Raw genomic sequence first — 10,878 nt, 5'->3', positions numbered from 1 at the left:
CCGGAGTCCCTGGCCTCTCCCTCAGTTCTTGGGAGGCTTGGCTGAACACTGCTTGGGGGGGGGAGACCCCAAGAAAGGGCCCGGTACCGAGGCAGAGAAAGAGCCTCTGGAACTGGGGGGGGGGGATACAGCCATGGGCCAGAGGAATCGGGCCCCCTTATCCCCCTCCCCAGGGACCACCCCCTCGCTCCCTTAGTCTGGTCTCCATTGTTAACCAGAGAGACAAACACAGGGACAGACTGACAAGGGAAAGAGGCTGGAGCAGAAGGTCGAGTTTCTTTTTTTTTTAAAGATTTTATCATTTTTAAAAAAAGTTTGAGAAAGAGACAGGCTAAGAGAGTAGGGGCAGAGCCGGGGAAGACAGGGAGAACCCCGGACCCCGCCCTGTCTGTGCCCCAGACCTCTCTGGCCCAAGCCCGAGGAGGGGCCTGGACGTTCCCCCGCCCCTGCCGTTGGGCCCGCTCCCCGGGGTGGGGCAAGGGGGGGGGGGGCCTGGGGCTCGGGGAGAAGCAGGGAAGGGGCCTGCAGGATGGAGAGGGTATCTTCTCATCATCAGTGAGGGATGGATAGCTCAGTGTGCAGCGAGTCCCAGCCCAGGAGCCCGGGGAGCCCGGGGAGGTAGGCGTTGAGATGGGAGGGCGTCAGGCCCGGCCCGCATCGGGGGGCCCTGGCTAGGAGCCCCGGGGGTGGGGGCTCAGCTCCCAGGAGCCCCCATGTCCATGGAGAAGGAGTCCTGGCTTTGGAGAAAGAAGGGTTTGCAGAGGGTCAGGAGATGGAGAGGAGCTTGGCGGTCCCAGATCTCCCTTCTTTGACTTTTCCTCCCTTCACGTTCTGTTATCTTCCCTGATCCCGGGCATACGAGCCGGGACACAGAGAACGGCAGAGAAAGAGAAGAAACAGGGGGAGACAGTAAGAGATCATGAAGAGAGAGAGACAGAGAGAAACAGAGAGAGAGAGAGAGAGAGAGAGAGAGAGAGAGAGAGAGAGAGAGAGAGAGAGAGAGAGAGGGGGAGAAAGAAGGGAGAGGGGGAAGGAGGAACAGGACAGGAAAGAGACAGAAAGGGAAACTGAGGGACAGGGCCCCAGGAGAGACAGAGAGGGAGAATGAGAAGCAAAGGTGGGCAGGGAAGGAGCCGGGCAGCCTGGGGAGGTGGGGCTGGGGGGCAGTCCAGGCTCGCTCCTCTCACCGGACCCTCCCAGATAATGCCCAGGAGGCTGCCCCCAGCCTCCTCCCTTCCCTCCTCCCCCCACCCTTGTTCCAAGGGCTGGGGATACAAGGAGACCCAGGGGGTGGGGGGGCCACTCACCATCAGTGGGCGAGGCTGCAAGTGCCCCTACATATAGTGCCACTGCCTGTCCAGGCTCACGCTCATGCCCATGGACCCTGGGGACGAGAGATGCGGGAAGGACCCCCCCTAGGTCTCCCCCCCATCAAGGAGGTGTGGGCCCTTTAAGAAGCGACAGTGGGTGGGACTAGGGTAGCGTGGGCTCCTGCATGCAAAGGAAGCTTATGCATTATTCATAAGCCCTGGGCCCCCAAAGGAGGCTGGGGGAGTGGGAAGATCTCTGCAGTCTGGGAATGGGAGGAGCCGGGTGGGGGCAGGGCTTACCGGTGGTCCTCATGGGGGGCCCGGGGCCGGGACTCTGGTCTGGCCCAAAGGTCCCCAGGGCTGCGCCGTGCTCAGGGCTGTAGGCTGTGCCCGGGCCTGTGGGGGGGACGACACCATCCCTTAGCGCGGGCCCCCAGCCCAGCAGTGACAGCCCAGGACCACGGGGAGGTGAGGAAGGGGCTCCCGGCGCAGCCGCGGGCTTGGAGCTGTCACTCCCTCCCCTTCTAGGACTCAGTTTCCCTCTTTGTCAAATAAGGAGACTGAGCTGGATGGTCCCTAAGGTCCCTCTCCTGCTCCAAGTCCTGTTTTTACACACACACACACACACACACACAGACTCACACTCACACACCTGCCCTGTTGGACTGGTCGATCATGGGCTGCACAATCCGCCTCCTGGCATTAATGAACCTGTGGGAGAAGATTCACAGACAATAAACATGGGAGAAAGAGGAGACCCGGATGAAATCAGGGAGAGACGCAGACATCCAGGTCCAGGAGATAGTGGGAGGGCCCGGCAAGAGCTGGGTGGGCAGGCAGGTGGTGAGGAGGGACAGGGGCAGAGAGATAGAGTCAGAGGGAAGGGGGGGCCCTAGGTACCTCTCTTTCTGCCCTCAGGAACCCCCCAGCCCCCTCCCTTTTTCCCCACAGGAGCCCTCAGCCCCCTCCTTTCTGCCCTCAGGAGTCCCTCAGCCCCCTCCTTTCTGCCCTCAGGAGTCCCTCAGCCCCCTCCCTTTCTGCCCTCAGGAGCTCCTCACCAGTTGTTGACCTGTAGGATGGTGAGACCTGTGTCCTGGGCCAGCTGCTTCTTCTGCTCCTCAGAGGGGTAGGGGTGCTGGGGGCATACAGAGGGGGGAGAAGGACCGGGAGTCATCCCCACGAGAGAAAGAGGAGCAGTGGCCAAGCTCAGGACCTCCCAGACATCTTTAGATTCCACCAGAGGAAGGGATTGAGGGCTTTTCTTTCCCCTGAGCCAAGCCCAGAGGTGCCGGGGCTCTGGGGAAGGGTCTGAGGCCTGGGGCACCTGAAGCCTGAGGAATACCTGGGGGGGAGCTTATGGGAGGACCCACTTGCCAGATTCATTGTGGGTCTGGTTGGCTGTGCCCCCCCCACTCCCCGGGGGGGGGGGGGCAGGGCTCACCGCCAGGTGCTGGAAGAGCCAGGCCCTCATGATGTTGGTGGCCACCTTGGGGAAGATGCCCCGCTTCTTACTCTGCCTCTGGTCGTGGTCGGGCTCGTCGTCTTCCGGCCCAGAGCTGGGGGAGGCTGCTCGGGTCTCCAGCCCATCTCCTGAGGGGGGAGAAAGGCTGTGCTCACCAGAGCCTGAAGCTGGAACCTGCCGGGTCCCCCAGGGCCCCGGGCTCTTCCTGGGTCACTCCCCGTCCCTCCCTTCCTGGGTCTCTCCCCATCCCTGCCCTTCCTGGGTCTCTCCCCATCCCTGGCCTTGCGGCCCATGCTCACCCTGCTCGCTGGAGTTGTCCCCGCTCTGGGAGGCCACGCCTCCGCTGGATGGACCCGGCGTGCCCAGGTGCACAGACCCGCTGTCACTGTGGTCCCGAACCCAGGAATGGTTCTGAAGGGGAGAGAATGAGGGGGGCTGGAGCCTTGGGGTCCCCGCAAAGCAGCGGAGGAAGACACAAGGTGGTCCAGGCCCCTGGGCCGTCCTTGCCGGGATCTCCCAGCTCCCAGCTCCCGTTTCTCCCTAACCACGGTAGCCGACCAGGCTCCCGCGCTCCCTGGGTCTGCGACCTCGGTTATCCGGGGGCGCCTGCTGGGCGGCTTTGTGTGTGGCTGTTACCGCGTGCGCGGGTGCTCTCCTGCCCTGTTTGCACTGTATGGGAGTGAGTGTCTCCGTGGGAGAGCGGGACCGGAGCGGGGCTATTCTCCGTGGTGGGGAGGGGGCGGTGACTGTCACTGAGCGTGACACTGTCCCTCTGTGGCTGTTACACGAGTGCGCTGCTTGGGCGAGCCTGAGGCTGCACCGTGTGCGTGGGGGGGCGCACCTGGTGGGGCAGGCGGGGCCGGGGCGGGAAGTCGTCCAGGTCGGCCTTGCAGGGCACGATGGGCTCATCTCCGTCCCGGTCTCGGTCCTCGATGACCAGGTCGATGGGCATCTTCCCCTTGAGGCAGGTGATGTAGCGATGACAGAAGTTGTCACACAGGTCGTGTACCTGGGGGAGGGGCGGAGCAGAAGTGAGAGGGGGAGGGAGCGGCTGGGAGGGGGCAGGGGGCGGGGCAGAGGTGAGAGGGGGAGGGAGCGCCTGGGAGGGGGCAGGGGCTAGGCGGGCACTCACCTTCTCGAGCTCCAGCAGGTGAAACCGAAGCACCTGGATGGCCTGGATCATCTGAGGGAGACAGAGACACAGAGCGGGGGCAGAGAGGGCGAGAGGGGGCAGGAGGCGGAGAGACAGAGGCGGACGAGGAGGAGGAGGGCCGAGAGAGGCGGGGCAGAAACAGAGACACACAGAGACGGAGATGGGGGCTGTGGAGGGAGATCTGGAGCCAGGGTTGGGGGGGCGGGGAAGAAGCCCCGTGACTGTCTTCCAGCCCCGCCCAGGGTTATGGGAGGGGCTGCCCGGCGGGGCTTTGGGGTCCGAGGGCTGTGCTGAGCTCTCACCAGGTTGTCCAGTTCGGGGAGGAGAACAGCGGCCTCTCCATGCGGACCTGAGACGGACGGGGAGAGAGTGGCAGGAGGGAAAGGGGGGCCCGAGGCTCAGGGGCCCCCCGCCCGAGGGGCTCCCGGCCCCCCCAGCCCCGCCCAGGCCCGCCCAGCGGCTCCCGCCCGAGGGGCCGCACCTGCTTGGCGAAGGCGGCGATGTCCTCGTTGAAGGAGTCCGAGGAGCAGACGTCGGCCCCCGCCCCCAAGCCCGGGCTTCCCGCGGGCCCCGGGCCGGCCCCGTCCCTCGGGGAGCACGTGGCCAGCTCGCACTTCTCAAACACCAGAGCCAGAAGGAAACAGGGTGCCTGGGGCGGGGAGAGGGGTTTCCAGGCGGGTCGCGGGCGGGGACCCCTGGAGTGAGGCGGAGGCGAGAAGGAGACCTCAGACAGACTGCACGGGGAGCCCGGGGACCCACCAGGGGACTCAGCCTCCCTCACCCGTAGATCTCATCTTCTGCCTTCAGTCCCCCTCCCCGGGCCGGCCCGGGCCGGCCCTGGGGGCGGGGCGGAGCCGTAGGAGGCCTGGGGCAGCACGGTGGGCCGCCCGCCCCCGGGGCGCGGCTTGGAAGTTCCAGGCCGGCGCTTCCACGCGGGATACGAGGCAGCCATCAATGTGGAGGCAGGGATAAAAAGAATCAGAGGGGTCGCCTCGGGACCCGGGGTACCTCCCTGTACCCCGGCCGTCGGGGACGAGTGCAGGGAGCCGTGGGACAGCTTTCTCTTCCTTTCCCCTGGCCACCCCAAAGCCCTTCCTCCCGGTGCTGGGAGCTGCTGCCCAGATCTCCGCGGTCCATCGCCCTATCGCTGTCCGGTGCCGTCTGCCTGGGTCGGCTGTCTCGCCCCTTTACTTGCTCCCGTCCTCCAGCCGCTTTCGCGTCTCGAGCGATCTGGTCTCTCCTGCTGCCCTTCCACCTCCATCTCCGTCTCTGCTGCCGGCCGCCGTATCACGTCTTACCAGACGGATGTTCTGTCTCTAGTGCTGTGTCCCAGGGCCTCCTCCCTCCACCCCCCATCTCCATCCTGCTTGTTGTTTTCTCGGGTAACCTCCTTTCGTCCCTAGTTGTCTTTGTTCTTCCTTCCCTCCCTTCCTTTCAAAGCGTTCATAGAGATTGATTCCTTATCCCTTGGGGATGGCTCAGAGGACCGTCTGAGTTTGAATCCCCCGTTCAGGGCCTGACCCCCTCCCCCCACACCACCTACCACCACAGACACACCAACCCCACACACACACTCATTCACAAACACAGACACACACACACACTCATTCACAAACACAGACACACACACACACACACACACACACACTTATTCAGACACACACACATACACAGAAAGTACAATATCAGCAAGCCTCCAGAGACAGGTGTATGGAGAAACACCTGGCTTCTAATTGTGCTTCCTAGTGTGTGCGGGCTGAGGTGCCTTTTTCTCGTTACATATTCTTCTGCGTGTGTGTGTTGGGGGAGGGAGAAGAGAAAGACTTTCTGTCCTCTTCATTTTAGTTCAGTTTAGCCGACTGTGTGTGTCCCAAACAACTTGAGCTAAGGCCCTTCTACTGGCAGAACACAAATCCAAATAAAGTCAAATGTATTTGTTCACTGCCCCACGTACTGGTGGGGAGACAGGCTGGGAGACACACTCAAACACAGACATATTATGCTTTCTCTTTAAAACACACACACACACACACACACACACTCACACACACACTCTCACACAGCTCTGCTCCAAACTTTTCCTTTGACACAGGGAGACCTCAAGGAGTCTATTTCAACCCAGAACTCCCACCCCAATTATTCAGCTGAAGAACAGTGTCTGTCCCCTCCCATCTTACAGGATGAGAGGGGCAAAGCCTGGGGACTTGGAAAGGACACTGACTGACAGTCATCTCCTTCAGGGAGCTGACCTTCTGCTCTTCCCTTCTCTCTTCCTCCCCTAGGTGTTCCAGGGCTCAACCTGAACTCTTCTTCCTGTTACTTGTCTCCCCCCCACAATCTTCAAAATCAGTGACAAACATGGAACAAAGAGATGGGACTGGGGGGGGGGGAGAAAATAGAATGAAGGCAGAAGGATGATGGGACAGAAGGACAGAAAGAAGAGGACAGAGACGAGGGGATGGAGGGAAGGAACAGAGAAGACCGATGGATGTGTTAGAAGGATGAAGGGAACTGGGACAGAGACATGGGAGACAGAGGGAGTAAGTTCAGAGGAATGGGAGACAAAGGGATGGGGACAGAGGGTTGAGGAACAGAGAAATAAAGTACAGAGGGATGGGGACAGAGCTAGGGAACAGTCTAGTTGGAGCAGAGAGATGAGAGAAAATGAATGAAGAGAGTGATATGGGGAATAGAAGAGGGATGAGACAAGGAGATAAGGGATACAGGTTGAGTGGAGGACAACAGAGGGATGAAAATAGAGGGATGCGGGATAGAGTGACAGAAAGCAATCAATTCAAGGGAAATTGTGCCAGAGAACTGAGCAATAGAGAGGTAGGGACATATGGGGGAGGGAAAGGGGGCAGAATTTTAAAAATTGGGGGAAAATAAGGAGGAGACAGAAGATAGAGAAAACGAAAAGGAAATGATGAGAAGAAATGGGGAAAAGGATGGGAGAAAGGGCTGAGGACTATAGAATAAAAGAATAGAGGGAAATGGGATAGAGAATTAGGGATCAGAAGGATGAAAATAGAGATGAAGTTCTAATAGAGGAGGGCAGCAATCAGCCATTGAAGAAGGATGGGGACCATCGGTAGAAAGACAAATAGACAGGGACCAGAGGAACGGGGCCAGAGGAATATGGTATGGTTAATGGTCAAGTGGATAGAGGGATAGGGGTATAAAAAGGAGGAATGGAGACCAGAGAGGTGGATAGAAATAAGATTAAAGGAAAAAAGAATGAGAAACGGGAATGGGAAGGACTGGGGGAGCAGAGAGGTGGAGAAAAGTGAGGAAAGATGACTATGAGGGTTAGAAGTAATAGATTGATGGAGGGATGGAAGAAAAAGGGAAATAGAGGAACAGAAAATGGAGAATTAGAGGGATGTGATACAGGAATTAGAATAGGGGAATGGGAACATAAGGTTCAGAGACAGAGGAATAATGGACAAATAGATGAAGGACAGAGGGATAGAGACGGCGGAAAGAGAAATGAAGGGATAGAGAGATGGAAATAAAAAGCAAAGAGGGACAGAGAGATAAGGATTGAAGGATGGGAGAGAGAAATGGAGGCTAAAAGAATGAAAGGACAGATCAAAGACAAGTGAGAAACGGAGTGATGGAGAACAAGAGGGATGTAGGACTGAAGGATAGGAATAGGACACAGAGAAAGATGAGGAAGCAGGGATGGGAATAAAGGGATAAGAATTGAAGTAAATGAGGAAAAGCAGATGAGTGACAAAAAATGGGACAAATAGACCAATGGGGCAGAGGTGGAGAAATAGAAATGAGAGACAGAGAGATAGGAACAGAGGGATACATGGGACAGAAGTATGAATGACAATTCAACAGGAGGTTGGGGGAAAGAGATTTGGACAGAGGATTGAAACAGAAAGGAATGGAACAGATAGATGGGGGACAGAGGGAGTATATACAGAAAACTGGAGACTCAGAGGAACAAGAGTTAGATCCGTGAAGGAGATGGAGAGACAGCCATGGTGGGGGGGGGGGGGGCAAATATGGAGAGAAAGAGGGATTGTTTGGGAGAGACAGGAGAGAGACATTTAGAGGGAAAGAAGGATGGGACATGAGTGGGAGAACAGGGGGAACAAGGCTATAAGACTGAGTGAACTTTGGGAAAGGGGACAGAGGAAACTGGAGAAAGTTTGGATACAGATAGAGATGTAAGACAAAAGACAGGAAGACAGATGGAAAGGATGGAGAAAGGAAGGGCAAGGCTAGAAAGATCTGAGTCAACTGAAGAGATTGGGATGGGGACAGAGCCTGAAAAAGAAAAGGGTGAAGAAAAAGAGTTGAGAAAGATGGGGACAAAGTCAAATGGTGATGGAGATACTGGGAAGAGAATGCTGAGCATGGAGAGATGGGGAGAAAATAACGAGCACAGAGGTGTGAGCAGGGAGAAAGAAACAGGCATGGGGATGATAACATGAGCAAAAAAGGCTGGGGGGGAGTTAGAAGACCTGAGGGGTTGGGCAGATGGGGTGGAGGGAGGGAGGGAGGGATGGGGACCAAAGGGGAGGAGCAGAGATGAAACTGGAGAGGCAGAGGGATGAGGACAGAGGAGTAAGGACAGAGAAAAGGGGTCCTATAGAAAATGAGGGGGGCAGAGAAATGTGAGACAGATCTGGAGGGGGAGGAGGTAGAAGGATGGAAAAAAGGGGGGAAGTATTCAGGGATGGAGGATTAGGGAATAAATATGGCATGAAATTAGCTGGAGATGGAAGGATAGTGAGTCAGAAGGATGATAGATGGGAAGATGGGGCAACATTTCAGCGGGTGATAGGAGGTGGAGAGTGAGATGGAGAAAAGAAGGAGAGAGGACAGATGAAAGAGAGAGCTAGAGAGACAGGGATGGGAGAGAGAGGGATAGGGAGGAGAGGGAAAGCTAGAGGTGGGGGAACATTAGAATGAGGGATAGAAGGAAGGGGGAACAGTGGGAGAGGGGACGGGAATGGAGAAGGGAATGATAGGGGTAGAGATAGGCAAGAGTTGGAGAAGCAGAAATTAGGAACAGATGGAAGAAAAGAGGGATAGAGAGAACGAGGGATGGAGATCGGAAGAGGGGATCAGAGCGGGAACAAGAGCTGGAGAGCCGGGGAATGGAGACTGATGGGGAGGAAGGAAGGGTAAGCTCTCAGTGGTACTGGCTGACTGGGGACATGCATCCCTACTACTTCGTGCCTGGGCCCCCAGAGTACGTCAGGCAGGCCCAATGTCTGTCCCCCCAGATCGGGGGGGCTGGGCTGGAGGGCGAGTAATTTTCGGCCCCCAGCCCAGGGCCCCCTCTTTCTGCTCAGTGGTGGGCGTAGTGTTCTGTCATGAGGACACCAGAGCACAGTTTCCTGGCCAGCTCCCCGGGGTCAGTGCCCTGGCCCCAGGGGCATCCTGGGCTGCTGGAGAGAGTTGGAGGGTGGGTCTGGACCCCAGGATGGGGGAGAAAAGGCTCTCCTGAGCCCCAGTCGCCCTACAGCACCCCAGAACTGGAGTCTCAGGGAATCCAGTGAGAGACAGGGAAAGAGAAAGATTCAGGCAGAGACAGGAAGAATGAAAGAAAGAAAGATCAGAGAGGGAAGGAGGGAGAGAGGGAGGGAAGCCGAGAGGAAGGGACCGGTGTGGGGAGACCACTGGCAAGGGGCTGGGCTGGGCTGGGCCCCTGGGTCCCTGATGTGGGGGCTGGTAAGCAGCTGAGTGGATGCTCAGCTGTCTGCCTCTGTGTGTGTGTGTCTGTCTCCCTCTGTCTCCCTCCTCTCTCTCTCTGTGATCATATCCGGAAGTTCCCACATCACCCAATCCTTAACCCACTGTCCGCCGGCTGCCGGAGGGGCCAGAGCTGAAGCCAGAGGGCCGGGGCGGGCCTGGGGCCGGGGCTGCTGAGAGGGAAAAGAGGCCTCCTGGTCCCCGCCTGCTCCTCCGCCCCCTCACCCCCACCCCAAGAGGTTCAGCCCTTGTCTTTCTGTGTCTTCTCTGAGTCTCTTGCTCTCTCCCTTAGCATTCTTTTCTCTCCTCTTCTCTCTCCTCCTCTCCTCTCTTCTTCCTCTTCTGTCCTCCTCCTCCTCTTTCTTCTATCTGTCTCTTCCTCCTCCTCCTCCTTCTTTTCTTCTTCTTCTTCCTCCTCCTCCTCCTCCTCTTTCTTCTTCTTCTTTCTTTCTTTCTGGTCCTTTTTTCCCCTCCTCCTCCTCCTTTTCTCTCCTTTCCTCCTCCTCCTCCTTTTCTCCTCCTCCTCCCTTCTCCTCTTACTTTTCCTCCTCTTCCTCTTTTTTCTCCATCTTCTTGTCCCTCTCCTTCTTGGTTCCCTGCCTTACCCTCTTTTGAGGTCTGTCTCATTCTCTGTCTTACTGGGCCTATTTTCCTAATCCCCCTATCTTTCTCTTTCTCTTTCTCCCTCCCCTCATCTATTTCTCTTTGTATCACCTAGCTTTCATTTCTGGGCTGATTCTCTCTTCTCTACCTGTAAGACACAGGTGGAGCTGTCACTGTTCTGGGCCTTTAGGGTGATATTAGAACGCCTTCTCCGTTCTGAGGTCCACCAATGGCCAGGATGTTCATTTGGCATCTCTAGCTGTGCATGTATGTACCTTTCCATATGTAGATGAATATGGGGAGAGGAGAGAGAGAGAGAGAGAGAGAGAGAGAGAGAGAGAGAGAGAGAGAAAGAAAGAAAGAAAGAAAGAAAGAAAGAAAGAAAGAAAGAAAGAAAGAAAAAGAAAGAGAGAGAGAGGGAGGTATGGAGGGACAGAGAGAGACAGAAAGACGGAGGGAGAGAAAGAGAGAGAGGAGAAGGAAGGAAACAACAGAGACAGCACATCTCGTGTGTGTGTGTGTGTGTGTGTGTGTGTGTGCAGGAAAGCTAAGGGAAGAATGAGTTTGAGGATGGAGGGACAATGATCAGATTTCTTCCTAAAGATAACCCCACTCCCTCCCCATCTGCAAGGGTC

At 57.1% G+C, this 10,878-nt stretch overlaps 1 protein-coding gene across 1 annotated transcript; it reads right to left on the bottom strand.

Moving 5' to 3' along the window:
• Positions 1-225: 225 nt before the first annotated feature.
• On the bottom strand, positions 226-4,877 carry MEIS3 (Meis homeobox 3). The gene is given in 14 exon segments (XM_031961648.1): positions 226-843; positions 1,308-1,384; positions 1,611-1,706; positions 1,963-2,021; positions 2,369-2,445; positions 2,752-2,900; positions 3,072-3,183; positions 3,614-3,781; positions 3,905-3,955; positions 4,228-4,247; positions 4,250-4,274; positions 4,407-4,574; positions 4,685-4,748; positions 4,750-4,877. Coding segments are annotated over 13 exon segments (1,167 nt in total). The 3' UTR covers positions 226-843; positions 1,308-1,334.
• Between the last annotated feature and the right edge of the window lie 6,001 nt (positions 4,878-10,878).

Source organism: Sarcophilus harrisii, chromosome 3 (genome assembly GCF_902635505.1).
Source record: "Sarcophilus harrisii chromosome 3, mSarHar1.11, whole genome shotgun sequence".
NCBI lineage: Eukaryota > Metazoa > Chordata > Mammalia > Dasyuromorphia > Dasyuridae > Sarcophilus > Sarcophilus harrisii.
Note: the sequence above shows the minus strand (reverse complement) of the source record. Positions and strands in the feature narration are given on the sequence as shown.